We start from the raw sequence: 18,882 nt of genomic DNA on the forward strand, positions 1-18,882 counted from the left end.
AAAGGACCAGAAATGTGTTTCCATTGTAGTGGTGATGGTGCACTGTGTGGGGGAGAAAAAACAGCAGTGCCTGTGAATAGTTCAGAAGGTGTGGGAATACTCAGGGTATACCTTGCGCAAGCCACTGGCTAAATGCCACAATAGAGATGGGAAAGGTCAGTCCCAATGAAGTGGCACTATCCCCTGGACAACTTGGAGGAAGGGATTATGTCTCCGTGAGCAGCTTAGTGTGCAAGAGGATTGCTATCCACTCACACTTCGGACCAATATAGATTGGGGAGAGAAAGTAGACCCATTGCTCCACCTCCTTCCTTCCCCTTTTGAGGCACCTGTCACCACCCTGCTCCACCAAGGGACCATAGTGGGAACAAACCCTGCATTATCTTTAGCACACTGCTGGCAGCTGAGGCTTTGTATATTTTCTCCCCCCCCCCCACACACACCTGTGTAAAGACCTGTCAGTCTGTTTCTTTATTGAGACCAGGTGGCTGAGGCAATATATTTTATTGGACCAACTTCTCAAATGTCCAGGGACCAACACAGCGATAGCTCGCTGTTCTTGTATTGCTCCAGCTGATCAGTGTCCCTCCGAAGAGATGTCCTCCGCCTGTGCCCAGTGTTGCTCAATGACCCCATCAGGAGTTTTACTTGGTTGTGGAGAGCTAAGACTGTGGAGGGAAAGGTTACTTTGTGCGAATGAATACTGCCCTTTATTTGGCTTGTCTAGTAAACCAGACTAGAAATGCTTCTGTATAGGATTCCAAGTATTTCTAGGATAAGAGGATCTTATCACAAGTATCCTGTACGTGTGGAGAAACATCTGTTGGGATGGTATCCAATTAGACTCTGGAACTAATTGGAATAACTTAAACCGGAAACCTGGAATTCATTGTTGGTCATTAAAACAGTGAATCGCTTGCTTCACTGCATACCTGCGGCATATATTAACTACTGCATGGTGTGAAGTGTTTGCAACCTACAAATGCATTGATAGTCGTAAGTTTATATTTTAGAATTCCTTATCACAAATACACTTGCTCCTGAGGGGGAAATCATTTCTAATAACTTCATTTATTTCCTTAAACCGCACACATTACCATTCATTTATCTCCTTTCCTGATCAACATCCTTCACTTAGCTTAGATCTGGCTGGGGATTTCTCTTTTCCACCCACCAGCCAGCCAAATCAGCTTATTTTGATGTTCGATTGGGAGTATTAAGCAGCAACCAGCTGAAATTTCCAATGTAAAATGAAAGCCTCTTGCTCTGTATAAGGCGTAGGAGGGTTGTGGTTCTACTTCAAAGAAGGAGGGGGAAGCCCTCTTTGAATTTCTAAAACAGTGTTTCTTCTACTGATTGCTCATAATCTCCCAGGCATATGTTTGCTTTCATTTTACACAGAGATTTCAGCTGAAAGTAAGCTGGCCATAGTTAAATTTGATATCAAAGGGGGAAAACTATTGAACAGCTCCTCTAGGAGGAGGGGTGAGAGAGGACTCGGTGGAATTCCATGGCCCCATGTCAAATAGGAAAATTTGAGCATGCCAATATCAGAAGTGCTCATTTCTTAGGTACACAGGTTGCTGATCAGCTCTTTTGTGTCCCATTGACATTAAAGAGTCAGCCAAGTTCTGAGCTCGATGTTTTGCAGCTGCCTATTCAGGGGGCAAAGGAGAAGTACCTGCAGCCTTTTATGGGAGCAGATATGAAAGTTCCAGGCATTTAAAAAGGGAATGGGAGACTGATCAAATAGGGCAGAAAGGAAGGGAAAACAATTTCTCCTCCTCCTAAAACTATTCTAATCCAATGTTTGAGACATTGATGCATACTGTTTTTCATTTGGGACAGTTGAGGGAAAAATCTATTCCATGTTTTAAAAAGTCTGTTTCCCCTAATCAAATCTTTTCTAAATGGGCAGGGAGGAAACTTGCTTTCCTTCTACTGCATTGGAATAATGTGTTGAGACTCATGCAGTCCATCCAGAAACACGCTGACCCCTCTCTTGAGTTAAATATATATCTAACCATAAATGTTACTCATAGTGACATCTCCCATAAATACTGTAGCCCTGATAGCAAACAAACTTAAGCATTTGTTTTATCAAGGTTTCAACATGTGTATTTGAGCCTATCAGTGTGGCATGTAGGTACTGACTTTGTTCACTGGAATTTCTAACCCTCCCCCCGGGAATGAAACTTGGAAGTGCAACTTTTGTTATGGGCTAAGCAAAGGGCTTTATTTTTATTTAATATCACTATAGCGACATTAATGAAGATATCTTTTAAATCTAGGTCTGAGTACTTTCAATTCCAAAATGGAAATGAAAGTAATCTTGTCAGCTATTTCCTGGCTTGCTATATTTCAGTATTTAAGAACTTAATGGCCAAGCTGACACTCACATGTGCTAGTACTTGCGTCAACAAATCACCATATGTTTTTACAGTACTACAGATGGCACTACTGGTAAACTCAATTATCCAAAAGTCTCAAATGACATTAAAAATCTTCAGATTTGTTGGAATTCCAACTAAAACAAATTTTGGGAGCTAATCAAAATTTTGATTCAGGGGATAAACTAATTTTGTATAATTTGTTTGATTTTTACCTGTATTAAGAGGTGATATTGTACCAGAATTCATTAAATGTAAACTAAAAGCTATGATCATATACAAATAATAGTAGGTAAATAATAACACAGAAATTTTAAATTGTGGCCTATTTCTGCAAACCCGTGACTCATAACTAGTCTTTAAATGTGAAAGAAAAACCCATTGAAGTCAGACTACTAGCTTGATTAAAGACCAACCATGTACATAAGTTTATTATTATTTTAAACAGCACTGGCCCTTTTTAAGTTTAAAAACCATCCTTAACCGTTCAAATTCTATCTAGATGTTAGTTGCTGGTTTTGCCTGATGTAAGCCTTGCCTACACTAGGTAAACTTACATATATGCATCCGAAGAAGTGGGCTGTAGTCCACGAAAGCTTATGCTGTAATAAATTTGTTAGTCTCTAAGGTGCCACAAGTACTCCTGTTCTTTTTATGGTGACCCAGCTTCCACAGAAATTGTGAAAGCACCATTGGGAGACCTCATGTGGGCAAGAATCCCTCAGCCAGACCCACTATTATTGCGTCAATTAAATTTCCTTTAATTTAAAAAGGTGGTAAAATGGGGTTTGGCTCTGGGACCCATGTAGCTCTAGAGGGAACCCTAGTGTGACTACTTGTTTGGCAAAAGTGAGGCTAACAGTGATGGGGAAAGGGAACAGTTTTGGCAAGCTTTTCCACTGTAGATGTGACATAAATGTCAGTAATTTCTCAGTAGTAACCACTATAGTCAGAGGTTTCATAATAACTTCATATTTTTCAAGATTGTAGCTTTCTGAAACTGTCCTCCTGGGGATGAAATTTCCTGAGCTTGATCTTTGTCTGAAGGTGAAATTTTTTGAGGGCAGGTTACCAAAATAGCCTCTGTTGTGTTTGAGGAAAGTGCAGGTGAAAACACTTTGTTGCACTTAAATTTTAACTCTGATCTCATACAGAGCTACATTTTTAAAAAAGACTAAGAGCATGTCTACACTTATCAGTAGATTGGTACTGCTGCAATCAATGCAGCGAGTGTTGATTTAATGGGTCTGGTGAAGACAAGCTAAATCAATGGGAGAGCACTCTCCCATCGATTTGTGTACTCCACTTCCCCGAGAAGCATAAGGTGTAGCCACCACGGTAAGTGGATCCAACTACGCCGACTTCAGGTACGTTATTCACTTAACTGAAGTTGCATAAGTTAGATCGATTTACCACGGAACTGGAGACCAGCCCTAAGTTTGAAACAACATTTGACAAGTGCTGCTCCTTCTAGCTTTTGAAAAAAGCTGCTCAGTGGCAACTGTCAAATACCCTTTTGTGTAATAAAAGGGTAGAAGATGAATAGCAATTGAGTTGTATTGCACATGGAGGGAATAATGAGTTTCTTTCCTTTCCGTTTCATGATGGAAGTGTGCGTATAGCTCCAAGAGCTCATGTAAATTCCACCGTATCAGTAAAATCTTATCTCCTGGATAAGCTTGTACAGTTTGCTTTAGTATTCCTCCTTTTAAAAAAAAATACAAACCAAAACTATGATGTCTTGATGATGCAAAATATTGATTATTTCTAATCTTTTTTTTTCTTTTTCCATAGGAATTTATCAGAGAACTGCTAACTCGGATAAGAGGGATGAGAAAGCTAAGCCCCCCTCAAAAGAAGAGTATATAACTACTCAAATAGTAGCACTCCTACAAGAAACCTAGCAAGGGAAATGGGACTTTGACTACAAGACCTTTATTAAAATAGAATTGTCTTTCCGAGCAACTTTTGTTTGGTTTGGTTCAGTTTTGACATTTACTCAAGGGAGTCCTATTTCATGTGCTTTTAAGGGTTTTCTTAAGTGTCAATTTTTTATCAAGGATACCAACGTTTTTGGATGCTGCTCAACTATCCTACTAAAGGATTATTGAACCAGGTGAAGAACCCAGGCATTAGTGACCACGCCATAGCAATGAAGGGCAGCAATCCCACATGGTGAATCAGAAGAGCATGTAAACTTGCAGAGCTAGAAGAATTGCCTTTTTATTTTACCCTAGCGACTAGTTGGATAACATTTTTAATTGGTTGTACATTTAACTCATGGATGTCAAGTTTCTTGTGCTTGTATGTACATAAGTTGTAAAGTGGGGGTGTGGATACTGTTTCACGTGGCCGGAAGGGGAGTTGTTACAGTAAACTACAGTAAACTATTTAAATGGTGGCTGAAGCAAACGTGTTACCAGAGGGCAACCGTTTAGATTACCAAAATGAGTGCTGCCATTTTATAAATCCATTTTAAAGCACCGAGGTGAAGAATTTCAGCATATCTTCTCATACAAAAAGCAACATATGAGAACTGGGGAGTTTCTTAAGGGCTTAATTTGTAGACTTCTAATTGTTTTATTGACTTTGATGCTTTGCCAGATCATTTCCTCTTCACCTCACGGTGTGTTAGAGTTGTATTAATCTACTGTATAAGAGCCTGACGTGATACCTTGAGAAATGTCAATCACCATCTAAAAATGTTTCACAGTGTGGGGGAAAGAAGTGCTACCAGAACAAACTAAAAGCACTGTTTTGCATTGGAGGTTTTAATGTAGATCCCCCTCTCAATAAGGAACAGTGTAGCATTTGTTTATAGCTCTGTCCCCAGAACTAAGGGGGACTTGTTAGTTATGGGTCCTCCTTTCTTGTGAAAGCAAGAATGGAATACTTTCAGTGGATCCCTGACACTTCTTAATTAAGGACATTTTCCAGATGTTCCGTAAACTACCATATGCCAGTAGATGAAGTTAGTCAGGCATTTTATATCAAAGGTGCTCTGAACATATTTTTATTTTTAAAAATAAGAAATACATGTTTGTGAATTTTATGTATGCTGGCAAGCTTTTTTAAATGTATTTAATTTTGTAATGTTTATCAATGATTTTATTTACCAGATATTTACTCAAATAAATGGAACAACTTGTGACTCTGTTACATCTACACTTCCCAAAGCTACTAGTGCCTATATTCAATGATAGTTATACAGATGTATATGCAGAAGGAACAAGTTGGTCAATACATGTCAGTCCAGCTTAGGCTGGCCTAATACCCTGGCTTGGTGGGGGGTTGGAGGGGGAGTTGCTATGAAGAAATTGTTATCTGGAGAATTCCCTTTCTTTTAAAAGTCATCTGAAAGGGAGGAATTTTTTTAAATTATTTTATTTAGTTATTTGCTGCTCTATAACGGATAGAGCCTGAAAACTGCTTTCAAAAAAACCTGCCCTGTTTATTTTTTACACTAGAATATTAGGAATATGAAACTTTCTTTTCCTGATGTGCTTTGGATGACTAGGGTTACCATACATCCTCTTTTTCGGCACTCAGATCCCCGTCTGGGGGGAATTGCCAAAAAGCCGAACATGTCCGGAAATGCCGGCCAGGCACTTTCCCTCCTGCGGTGGCTCTGCTCCTCCCCTGACTCTTCGGCTCTGTTTAAGAGCCGAGCTGCCCGAGCGCTATGGGCTTCAGGCAGCCCCCTTGCCTCCGGACCCCAGCCGCCGTCCGGGGCACTTCCCCTCCCGGGCTGCGGCGGCGCAGGGTCCGGAGGCAAGGGGGCTGCCCGAAGCCGGTAGCGCTGGGGCAGCTCGGCTCTTAAACAGAGCCGAAGAGTCAGGGGAGGAGCAGAGCCTCCGGCCGCGGCGGCTCTGCTCCTCCCCGACTCTTTGGCTCTGTTTAAGAGCCGAGCGCTACCAGGCTTTGGGCAGCCCCCATGCCTCCGGACCTGCGCCGCCAGAGCCCGGGAGGGGAAGTGCCCGGCTGGAGGCGCAGGGTCCGGAGGCAAGGGGGCTGCCCGAAGCCCAAGCGCTACCGGCTTCACGGTTTGCCGGGCAGCCTCCAGACCCTGCGACCCCGGCTGGGCGCTTCCCCCTCCCGGGCTCCAGCTGCGCTGGGGAAGCGCCGGCCGGGGGCACAGGGTCTGGGGGCTGCCCGGCAAACCGTGAAGCCGGTGGCAGCCCTTTCCGCGTGGCTGGGAGTGGGAGGGAGGAGGGGGCGGAGTTAGGGTGGGGAAATGGGTGGGGCCAGGGCCCGTGGAGGGTCCTCTTTTTTTATTTGTTAGATATGGTAACCCTATGGATGACCAAAGAACTGGAGTGGAAAATTTCTCAGTCATCAGTCGTAGAGTGGAGGTATTGAATCGGTCACCAAGGGGACCTTTTTATCCCAAGCATGGCTAGGAATCTATGTAGATCAAAAAGAAAACAGTTTTAGGTTGTCTTAAAAACTTTGTCTCACAGAAGCTCAGTTTTAAGTCTTGTCCCTCTTGATGTCTTGACACAGCTCCGTCTTCCAAAAGAGTCTCACAGGGCTCGTCTTCATGTACAGCATTACAGCGGCACAGTTAGACCGGTGCAGCTGCCCCACTATAGCGCTTTAGTGAAGATGCAACTACATCAATGGGGAGAGCTTCTTCCATTGGCGGAGTTCATCCACCTCCCTATGTTGGCAGGAGAAGCTCTCGCATTGACATAATTCTGTTTACCCGGGGGGTTAGGTTGGTATAACTGCGTCGCTCAGGGGTGTGGATTTTTCACACCCCTGAGAGGTGTAGTTATACCGTTATAGGTCTGTACTGTAGAGCTGGCCTCAGCCAAAACCATTGAAGTTGAGACTTCAGGTGAAATCCTGGACCCACTTCAGGTGGAATCCTGGGAGTTTTGCCATTGACTTTAACGGGGCTAGGGTTTTACCCTTTGCTCTCCCTGTTTTTGACACTAGAAATATCCGGTAAAACCTTTCCAGGTGTTAATGCATTATAAAGAAGCAAAAGAGCAGAAATACTTCTCTTTAACTCTGTTGCAGGTCTCTTAAGACTAAAGTCACTGTTCTAATGTGGAGAGTAGTCTTGGCGTATGCTCCTTGTACAGGATGATATGCTGCAGACTGACACAAGTTAGAATGTCCGGAACCACACCACATTTTAAAGAAAGTGACTCATATGGGAACCTTCCTTAACTTACCACCTAGCCTCAAATGTTTGAGTATTAGATTTCAAGAGTCTCTGCAGATTGATATCAAATTCTGGGTTTGGTACAAAGTTAAAGTAGTCCTTTCTAGTCATTAAAGAATGCATTATCTGAGCTGATTCAGGGGCTTTCACATGTCTTCCTCTAGAAAACGTACTGCCATGTACACACTTAGAGACTTTTTCATAATCTCCAAAGTAATAATTCAGTGAAGTATTGACAATGGGAGATACTCCAGTTCGAGAGACTTACCACTGGCATAGAGACTAGTGGTTATATTTATTTTGTTACTGGAACAATATCGGCTTACATGAATATTATACCCTACTATCTCCCAGCTTTGGATACCTGTTTCTCCTCATGTGTCTAATGGAGATGGGCCTAGAACAACTCCCTAGTTCTAAACACCACAGAACTTTGCTTTCTCTGAATAATCTAGCTGGCTTATTAGTAGCAACATCCTAGATCTGAACACCCTGAGAGTTGTGGTATTTGGAATCTGTCTGAATTTTGTGACTTGGCCCATAAAGGGGTTTGTTTGTTTGTTTTGTTTGTTTTAAATAGGGCAAACTTTCTAGTCCTGTGGTAATAAAGCATAGTACAACTAAAGCTACACCAAATTACAAATATTTGATAATTACGCTGCTGCTGCTGTTTGTTCTTCACAAACAATAAATTGCCACGATATTAAATTTTGCTTACAAATTATGCGCAATGTTGCTAAATGTTAATTAGCCAGAAAGGTGTAATATGTTCTCTTTGTCGTTAATTGCATCCTTTGTGATCTTCTGATTTGCACACAGCAGATATTGCTGTAAATAATGGTACCGTTCTTTGAAGAACTGTTTGGAACACATAAATCATGCCCTTAGAGCTGATTTTGAAAATCAAGGATAATGTCTGCGATTTTTGTTTTTGCCGATTGTGTGACTATGGAAGGGCCAATGCTGGGAAGGGCTTCCACTCCCCCAGCAGTAATGCTGAAAATGCTTCACTCTTAAAAAGTGTTTGGTAAGCAGAAATGAACTCTAAATAGCCTTTCTTTCCAGCTGGTATAATGTGCCTGGGGACCTACAAGGTCTGATTCTCCTCTTTGACTTTTAATGGAGCTACCCTTGGCTCACTAGTGTGAGAGGAGAAATTAACTTGTTGATTTAAGATCTCAGGGTGCTTTATCTCTTTGTATGTGTGGGTGTTCCTAGCACTCTACAGTACTTGAGTGGCGTTTCAATAGTGCACACTGTTAGTGAAACTAGAAATAAGATCTTGCAAGTCATCTTCACTGCCTAACTGGGCAACTTGAATAAAAAGGGCCAAGTTTGGCTGCAATACAAATTTCCTTTGGCTTTAAAAACTGCTAGTGAATTGTACTGAATTGGCTCCATAATGAATACACATTGAAGCAGAGTTTTGTTTTGCCTCTTGAGTGTACAAGCAGAGTTGCCAGCAAGAACATAGGTTTTCAGGGTACGCTCTTTGCATAATTCCACATTAGTGTTTGCATATTTTACAGAAGTAGTTGGCACAAAAGCAGTGTGGAATCTTCACTATCCACTCTTCCCAATGGCCTAAACTTAGCTGGAGCATGCAAGGATTTTGTTTCCAGACCACCTGACTTTTAATCACACCAGCTATGACTTTGGAGACAACAAGAGCAGGTAAGTAAATTCCTGTGCTAGAGAAGAAAAGCAGATAACTTGGTTGTCCCAAATACTCACCTATTAAAAATGCTTCTAGCCATGGGGCAAACTTCCTTTTGCCCACAGAAGTAAATTGTAAAGTTGGCAATCCTGAAAAGAGGGCATTTGAGCGGTGGGGATGGAATGTCGCCTTCCAAGGGGATTAAAAATGACAAAGCAGGGAGGGAGGAAGATCTAGCTAAGAGTCTCTTTATGCACTTAATGTTCTACCCTTGAAGGTAGAGGGTGGCACCAAGTAATAAGTGAGTTGGAGAGGCACATGCTCCTCCCACAGGTGGGTAACAACACAAACCACTGGCAAGTACTGACAACTCTATTGCCCAATATGGCTCTGATCTTGCAACTAGCTCAGTGGTTAGACCCCTATGCCTGCATACAGTCAGTTGAAGAATGGGGGCCTACGTTACGTGGCAAGTTTAGTGGTGGCAAACTTCCGATCACGAGTGTGTGGTAGGTACCACAAGGGTACGATCATAATAAACACAATTACTAATTAATAACATCTAGTTGCCACTTCTGGATTTGGCTTGAAAATGCTGCTTGAGGTGCAGCACAGGCAGGTACAGCCTGTACATTGTAATGGAGATTTAAGTCCTCTGCAGCAGTTTGAAAGACTTAATTTCTTGGTTGACTACAATAGTTACACCAGAGATTAATTTGGCCCTTAACCCTTAATTAAAGTTGTCTCTCAAGGACTTTCACACCTTGTACAAGTAATAAATGATCTTCAATGAGTTGCATCCTTCTGTTCTAGTTTTAATTTCAAGCCTATCAAAGCACTAGGTAACCAAATCAGTTTTAGAATCTATTGCCTCAAGCTTTGTCATGGTGCATTCTTCCATAGCTTGAATTAATAATATATTTTCCCCATTCCCACAGGCCTATCTTCATTATTTTTTTGAAGAACCTGCTGTGACGGGTTGGATCACAGAAACCTCTTTGGGAGCTGCGACCTAATGTGCAAAGACTACCCCTGCTTCTGTTTTCCCTGCCAGCTCAGGACTCCAGCACCCTGTCTTGCTGAGCCAGACACTCCCGTCTGCTCCAACACAGACCCAGGGTCTGAATCACTTGTCCCAAAGCTGCAAGTTTACCTGAAAACAGCTCACAGAAGTGTGCTTGTCTTTAGCACTCAGGTGCCCAACTCCCAATGGGGTCTAAACCCAGATAAATCCATTTTACCCAGCATAAAGCTTATGCAGGGCAAACTCATAAATTGTTCGCCCTCTATAACACTGATAGAGAGAGATGCACAGTCGTTTGCTCCCCCAGGTATTAATACATACTCTGAGTAAATTACTAAATAAAAAGTGATTTTATTAAATACAGACAGTAGGATTTAAGTGGTTCCAAGTAGTAACAGACAGAACAAAGTAAGTCACCAAGTGAAATAAAATAAAATGCGCAAATCTATGTCTAATCAAACTGAATACAGATAATTTCACCCTCAGAGATGCTTCAGTAAGTTTTTCTCAGACTGGACACCTTCCAGGCCTGGGCACAATTCTTTCCCCTGGTACAGCTCTTGTTCCAGCTCAGGTGATAGCTAGGGGATTCTTCATGATGGCTCCTCTCTCTCCCCTTCGTTCTGTTCCACCCCTTTATATATCTTTTGCATAAGTCAGGAACCCTTTGTCCCTCTGGGTTTCCACCCCCCCTCACTGGAAAAGCACCAGGTTAAAGATGGATTCCAGTTTAGGTGACGTGATCACATGTCACTGCAAGACTTCATTGCCCACTTGCCAGCACACACACAAACAGGAAGACTCACAGGTAAACACAGCCATCTGCGGATAATGGTCCTTGTTAATGGGAGTCATCAAGATTCCAAACCATCATTAATGGCCCATACTTTACATAATTACAATAGGTCCTCAGAGTTATATTTTATATTTCTAGTTTTAGATACAAGAGTGGTACATTTATACAAATCGGATGATCACACTCAGTAGATTATAAGCTTTGTAATGATACCTTACAAGAGACCTTTTGCATGAAGCATATCCCAGTTACATTATATTCACTTATGTTTTTATAAAACTATATAGACTGCACAACGTCACACCTGCTTATAATGCAGTGAGTTTTCTTGCCAACTCAAACTTGAAGAATGTGTAATTCTCTCTTCCCTGTGCATATTCCTTAAACTTTAGTCTCTTTCTTAATAGGTATAACTACATGCAATATCATAAATTAACAACTTCCTGAGTTATTCCTTTTCTGGGAGAAAAAACAATTGTTGGAATGTTTCTTGACCTGGTCCTATTGAACTTGATACCTCCTATATCCAGATTGTCCTTAATCTTGGTCTTCCTGGCCATCTCAAACATCCCCCTGGGGGAAGGAGTCCAGTGCTGGTTAATATTTCCTGCTTCTACATGATACTAGTCCAGGAGAAGTTTAAAGTGTAGCTAGTTTATAAGATTCATGTCTTTACACTTACAAAAGTGCTGTCTTTCTGTTTCCATACCAACAGGAGCAGTGAATTTTTTGCAATGATAGATAAAACCCTAGAGTGTCAATTCTATCTCAAGAGTCATCTTTTTCTCCTTTTGTTCTCAGATGTACCTTGCGTGTGAACTGCCAGTTTTTGTATTGTATTATGTCTTCTCGTATGAATCTGGGCATTGGGCTTAGTCCTTAATCACTACGAGGCTGGGTTCTCTACCCTTGACACAAGGACAAACTGATTTTTAAAAAATATCTGGCTAGCCTCTTCAAAAACAATCATGTGGGGAGCCCCTACAGTTTTGCTCCAGCAGGAAATATGCTGGGTTAAGTGAAAAGACTGACAAATAACTGCTTAACTTTCCACCTCCTTGTTGCTCTTCAGACTCTGAGGGGGATCTGAAAACGTGTAAACGGTTTGTAAGTTTTAAGATGGGTTTTTTTTTCTGACCTTATTAGCTGGTCTCTAGTTCTTTTGTTATGGCTGTAATTGGCACATGACCTAACCCAAAAGAACACTTCATTCTCCTGTTGGAATTCCGTTTCTAACGGTGTGGAAGGCAATAAACTTGTTTTTAAAATGCAGATTTGGAGATCCTTCTTGGCTTTTAAAAAATAGTTTATTGCTTTTACCACCTTTGTGTAACAGGAATTCAAACAGGAGAAATATATTGCATGTTAAATCACAAGTCCTTTGCGGTGATAGCATAAGAACTAGGGAAGGCCACAGGAGGTGAGACAAATGGGACCCAGTCCAAAACATGAACTGACTACAAGTGAGCTTGATTTCATGAGATTACTAGCCCAATTTCTATAACATATTAATTTCTAGATCAACTTGGATAAGAACCTGAACTTTTGGATACTTTATACCTATAATCTGAAGTGTCATTAACTGGAAATCTAGCAGCTGTTGTCAGTGATGTACAGCAGGACTAGAGATGGGCCGAAACCAAAAGCGAGACTTGGAACAACCCTACGCTCAGTAGGTTCCAAGCATTGCCACCCTAGATGCTCATAAAACATGAGAAGTGCTGCGCACCCTCCCGAAATCACGAGACTTCAAAAAAATATATATATATTTTGGGTTTTTTAATTTGGGTTGTGGGTGGGTCACATTTTCCTGTTCTTCCTCTCCCCCCGCCCCCTGCAATGCTGAGGGCTTGAAATGTACTTTTAAATGAAAGCTGAGAGTCTCATGTAACCATGTCCTTCAGTTACTGGGCTTTTAAGAAAACCCCCCAAACGACCTATGATAAAATCATGAGTCAGCCACACTGCAACTGGCCCTTTTTTTTTTTTTTTTTTTTTTTTTTTAAGATCCAAACTAAGGCCTTGCTCATGCAACTGGATCTGCACAAGCAGACCCTTGGGTTGGCATGTAGCCCAGTGAGCCTAATGCTCCTCTGTGGAGGTGCCCATCTGTATGCAGCTGCCAGGACAGCCCACTTTAACATCCTGAATTTTGACATGTCTAAAAACGCAATCTGAATTTTGCAACTCAAGTCTGTTTCTGTTTATAATCATCCACTTAAAAATCCAGAGACTGGCCTTTTTGTTAAATGATAGATGCACTTTCACTAAATTGGGGCTAGAGAATAAAATTTTAGCTGATAACTTTTGTGTGTTTCTGGATTATATGGGGATAATGGCTTCTGCTCACTGGGATAATATTGCATTTGGTTGCATGGTGTGAGGCAATTGCTCTCAATACATTTACAAATTATCCTCTTCAAAAAGAAACAAGCTGGTTAGAAAATGACTTCAGGCTGAAAATGTGTTTCAGTGGAGTCTAGCTAACACCCAAAACCAATTACAATTCACTTCCCAAATTGTGCCTTTGGGGGGAAACACAACAAACATTAGGCCTGGTCTGCCTTTATAGCATAGGCTGACATAGCTATGGTACTCAGGGTGTGAAAAATCCACACCCCTGAATGCTGTAGCTATGTCAACCTAACCCCCAGGGTAGATAGGTAATTCAACTGAAGAATGCTTCCATTGACCTAGCCACTGTCACTTTGGGAGATGGAGTTCCTACGGCTGTGGAACAGCTCCTTTTGTCATTGGTCCCAAGGCTGAGGACACGGATTGCAATCTTATTTAACCTTTTCATTAATGATCTTGGCACAAAAAGTGGGAATGTGCTAATACAATTTGCAGAGGAGACAAAGTTGGGAGGTATTGCCAATACAGAGGAGGTTTGGAATAACATACATGAAGATTGGACGACCTTGGAAACTGGAGTAATTGAAATGGCATGAAATATAATAGTTCAAAGTGCAAGGTCAGGCACTGAGAATCTAAACAGGCGTTTTTGCCACAAGCTGGGGATTTACTAGGTGGAAGTGATAGAGCTGGGTGTATTGGTTGATCACAGAATGACTGAGTCACTAATGGAAAAAGGCTAATGCAATCGTAGCGTGCACCAGGTAAGGTATTTCCAGTAGATAGAGGGAAGTGTTATTACCATTGTCCAAGGCACTGGTGACATCTCATCTGGTCTCCCCTATTTAAGAAAGATAAATTCAAATTGGAACAGATGCAGAGAAGGGGTACTTGAATGATCAGGGGAATGGAGACCATGGTTTGTGAGAGGGGAATTAAGGAGCTTGGCTCGTTTAACACAACAAAGGCTGGGGGCAGATATGATTGCTCTCTATAAGCAGGGCTGGCCCTAGACCAAATGGCATCCCAAGCAAGGAACATCTTCGGTGCCCCCCTCCTTCCATTTGTTAAACTTCTGAATACCTTACTTTTTATTGCATTTGTAGCCCATTTCATGACTTTGATGCATGATTTATCCCTGTTATACAAGATAAATTAGCGCGTTAGAATCTGTAAATCTGTATTCATTCATGCCAAAATAAGCAAATAAAAAAATTAGTTTCCTCTAAACTTATAGAAACTTTTTAATTTTAAGAATAACTGAAATGTACTAACATAAAGAAATTGAATTGTGCACCAATGATGGGTGGACCAGTATTAAGTAGTGTTACAGTAGGTGACAGCCTTAGAATGTTAACCCAAGTCCTTTAGTTCAAAAGGTTGCTTTTCTCACCTTTGCCCTCGTGAAGTGAAGCACAGCGTCAGAGAGATCCAAAGACTGGCAAGTGGAGATTGCTTCCCATGTGGCAAAATATGACTGATGTCCAATTGGACATAGAGGTCTTTATTATTGACATCTGAACATTCCCCATGTGTCAGCATCTGGTGGGGGTCTGTATGTACAATTGTTCAAGCGTGTCTTCCTGTCTGCCAGAGCTTACTAAGGTCATACAGAAGCCCTTAGGTTTTTTGCGGTGCTTCATTTGCCCAAACCTTTCTTCGATGGACACTCGAGCAGTGTCAACCAGTGAGCAAAAAAACTCCTTCTTGAATTTTTCTTTGGAGCGTCCCATCACCTAATCTCTACTGATGTACTTTCTCGTCTTCCAATGAATATGAATTTCTTTGAAGACAGGCTCAACTTTTAAGTTTTCCACCATTTCTTTGGCAGCAGTAATGGCATCTTCAAATCATCTGTGTATGAATGAATGATTTAAGGTGATGAGCACCAGGTAATTTCCCCCCCAAATTACTAAAAACTTCTTGTATAGAAAAACAAGAAATGATAGGGGCCAAATCTTGATGATTGTCATTCAATGCCAATTTGGAGATGTGACCTCCACTATTTCAGTCACTTAGGGTTCTTCTCACCTTCCCTAAGAGGACATAATGATTAAAGACAAAATAAACACAATTATTAACTGAGACGCCTTAAAGAAAGGAGGAGAGAGAGAAAACTAAATAAAACAACATAAACTATAAACAATGTTACCTCAGCTAGAATCTGTTTTGTAGGTCTCTTTAGTGGAGAGCTTTCAAGAGATAGTACACCTTAAGAGCAGTTCTGCCTCTGTTGGAGAGATTCTTTCCCAGCTAAACTAAAACCAAAGTGTATCATCACCAAATCCACAGTGAGTCTTGTCTTAGTGTATCATATATTACCAGACCACTGTATAGATGGACAAAGGAATTGTGTTTGATTTACTGTGGATAATACGCCATTTATAAATGGGCAGAGGTAAGTGATCTTAACTAAGTCCTATGAAACCAGAGAAAATATTTTACTCATTTACAAGAAGCCAGTCACATTGAGACAGGCAAATTAATGAATCTGAGGAATCTAATATTTGTCTCTAAAGTATTGCTTTCTTTGCATTTATCAATACAATTTTATTTGCCGTTGCCCATTCACCTCACTTGTTTAAATCTCTCTGAAGTACCTCACTAGTCCTGACTAACCTAGATACTTTTGCGTCATCTGCAAATTTTGCTACCTCAATACTCACTCCCTGACCCACTCCTCTTTTTTTCCAGATCATTAACGTATATATGAAACAATACGGGACATACTATGAAACCTTGTGGGACCCTGCTGTTAAATTTTTGCCATGATGAAATTTGACCATTTAATGCTGCTCTTTGCTCTCTTTGCCAGTTTTTCATCCATTGACAATACTTTGCCTCTCATCCATCACTATTTAGCTTCAGTCGCCTCTTGTGAGGGACCTTGTCCAGGGCCTTTTGAAAGTCTAAAGTCTATTTCAAAAGCGGGAAAGGGATGCCAAAATGGGAAGCTACAAACTTCCCTTGCTAGAGTCAATCAGTAAGCTACAATAAGTTTGGAGGGCATTGACAAAAGTCTGTAACTTTTTGCCATGGCCCTGTATCGGAGGTTGTATTGAACGGTGCTCTTCAATAGCAGCCTATAGAAGCATTTTGCCTTCTCAAAGCTTACAGGTTGCTAGGAGGCAGATGTACATGGCTATGCCACTTAAAGGAGTGCTGTGCATATACTCACCAGTGCAGCCGAGCAGCTCTGTTTATAGACTTCTTCGCAGTTCCTTTGGGATGGCTAGTGCTTCTTGGAAGAAGACTTGGAAGAGCAATTGTAGCCTGCCCCTGCTTTTTGTCCCAATTCAGTCTTGGCCAGACAGCTCCTGTTCAGGTCCAAAGCTCATTTAGGCACTAAGAAATCACAGAAATATTTTTGGAGAACATGATAGAACTGTGTGTCATTAGCATACTGGTGATAGTGCAACTCATTGGTGCCAACGGTCTGCATATTACAATTTGCATGGTCAGCAGATGTAGCCATGGAGTAATATTTTTCTAACCTGAAAGGATTCAGTGATCATTCCCATGCAGAAGGATCAGACGACCTGCATATATCCATGTGTTAAAGTCACAGTCCTTACACTTTGTCCCACGACGATCATTATAGAATTCATGGTGTACAAGCAATTAATGTGAGCTTTCCCCTTATCCTCCCTAGAAGGAAAACAGAAGCTACCTAGGAGAGAGCTGCTACCTTAGACCCTGCTGTTGCCATCGTTCCAGAAAAGGACAGTATTTCTGCTTCAACCATACCCAGGAGAGTCTCCTTCTAGTAACTGCCACCACCTATTCAGATAGAAAATGCAAAGACCTTCTCAAAGACCTTTCTTTATATCTACATGGCACTGCACCATGTAAAGTCAAGCTCAGTTTTATTACACTAATGTAAATCTAGAGTAATTTAACTGAAACCAGATTGACACTTGTGTAGTAGGAAGCAGAATTTCGCCCTCTGTTCATTACTGTTAAATATATTTGTCAAACCTGCTGAAATAATTGTACTGCAATGTAATGCGTGCTGAATGTAAAATTGATTATATATTGTATTAGAATCCAACTTTTGACCTATATTGTGTTTTCATTTTATGTCCTATATAGACTTCAGTGGGGAAAAAAGAAAATGAAACTGATCCAGGCAATAATTAAATTGTTCCCCTCTAAAGTATTTTGGGGGGCTTAAATTCCCATAGGATTTAAATAGGAATAATCTCTTAAAGCATACAATTCATTTGTTAAATACTAGAGATTGGCAAACGCTTTTGATTAATGCAAGAGTTGTAACCAACTCCAAAATTTTTCTAAAGTTAAAAAATGAAATTTATTTTTTGTTCTTATGCCTCCCCCCACCAGCATGCCCAGGTGACAGTCAACACTGGAGTTGCAAAACTGAGAAGAAACACTTTTCCTATTATGTGTGTCTTCAACACACACAAGTGGCCTATTTTATGTAGTGTAGTCTACTGCCCTTAGGAAAACAAATGAGCAAAGTATCCTGTGTCTAATACGAGGTATGGCAGCTACAGCAAAAGGTAACTTCTTGTGTGCAGTTTCTGTCTGTCTGTCTCAATCTCCATCTTGATTCCCAGTATTCTCCCTTTGGACCAAAAAAAGTGTCAGTCCCATCAATTTCCTAAATGCAATACTTCTGTTCTCTAAATGGTACATCAGCACCTTTCATTCCTTATCCTCCCCCCACCCATATTTCTAGTTTAGCAAAAGTAATGGAATAGCGCTTTTTAGCAGCTGACCTATCAAAAGCAGCCAGCAAGAGAGGCAAAAGTTGGCAGTGACTTGGAAAAATGAAGCAAAACCTGAGGGAGTCTCTTGGCTGATTAGCTGCTTTCTAACATCTTCCCCTACCAAATTGTCTTCAGCTACTGAGTTGGAACCTTCCTCCTGGGAACAAAGCACTTTTTCCAAGGTAAACGCATTAGTAGCAGCAGCAGCACTATTATATATGTTCTTAAATGCCTGGAATTAATCCTTTTTGCTGTTTTAAAGGCATGTCCTTAAACAGAAGTAAAAGAATCCCAGTAGCTACACCCTTCCCCCACACCTCAATTGGTCACTAGAAGACCTCAATAATTAACTATTGTAAACCTATATTTGTTTGTGTGTGCCAAAAAATAATTGATGCCAACTTTACAGGTCATCTGTGAAGAGCCACTGTGCCAGATGTAACAACTGAAAATCCTGCTGGTGAGCAATTGATGTTGCTTTATTATATTTCCAAGGCTTAAACAGGCTGTAAGGTATTTATCATTAATAGAAAACAACCCCCTCCACAGTAAGAGGCACCATTTTCTAAGGTGGTTTAACACAAAAATAGGGGGGTTACATTCTTTAAAAAAAAAAAAAGTTAAGAATTTTTCTACAGGCAAATATCAGTTTCTGTAGTTTAGCTGGCGTGGTTTAGAGATCTTTGAGCCAAAGTTAGGATTCCCACTGCCAACATACCTCTCTTTCCCCAGCCCAGAAAGCGTGCAGCCCAAA

General features: G+C 41.1%; 1 protein-coding gene across 1 annotated transcript in view; it reads left to right on the forward strand.

Moving 5' to 3' along the window:
- PPP1R14C (protein phosphatase 1 regulatory inhibitor subunit 14C) overlaps positions 1–5,541 on the forward strand; it is a 65,548-nt gene extending 60,007 nt beyond the window's left edge. The window contains exon 4 of the mRNA XM_005280450.4: positions 4,185–5,541. Within this exon, the coding sequence (XP_005280507.2) occupies positions 4,185–4,259 (75 nt within the window). The 3' untranslated portion in view covers positions 4,260–5,541. The remainder of the gene's footprint in view (positions 1–4,184) is intronic.
- Positions 5,542–18,882: the final 13,341 nt, after the last annotated feature.

The sequence above is a fragment of the Chrysemys picta genome, chromosome 3 (genome assembly GCF_011386835.1).
Source record: "Chrysemys picta bellii isolate R12L10 chromosome 3, ASM1138683v2, whole genome shotgun sequence".
In the NCBI taxonomy this organism is placed as follows: domain Eukaryota; kingdom Metazoa; phylum Chordata; order Testudines; family Emydidae; genus Chrysemys; species Chrysemys picta.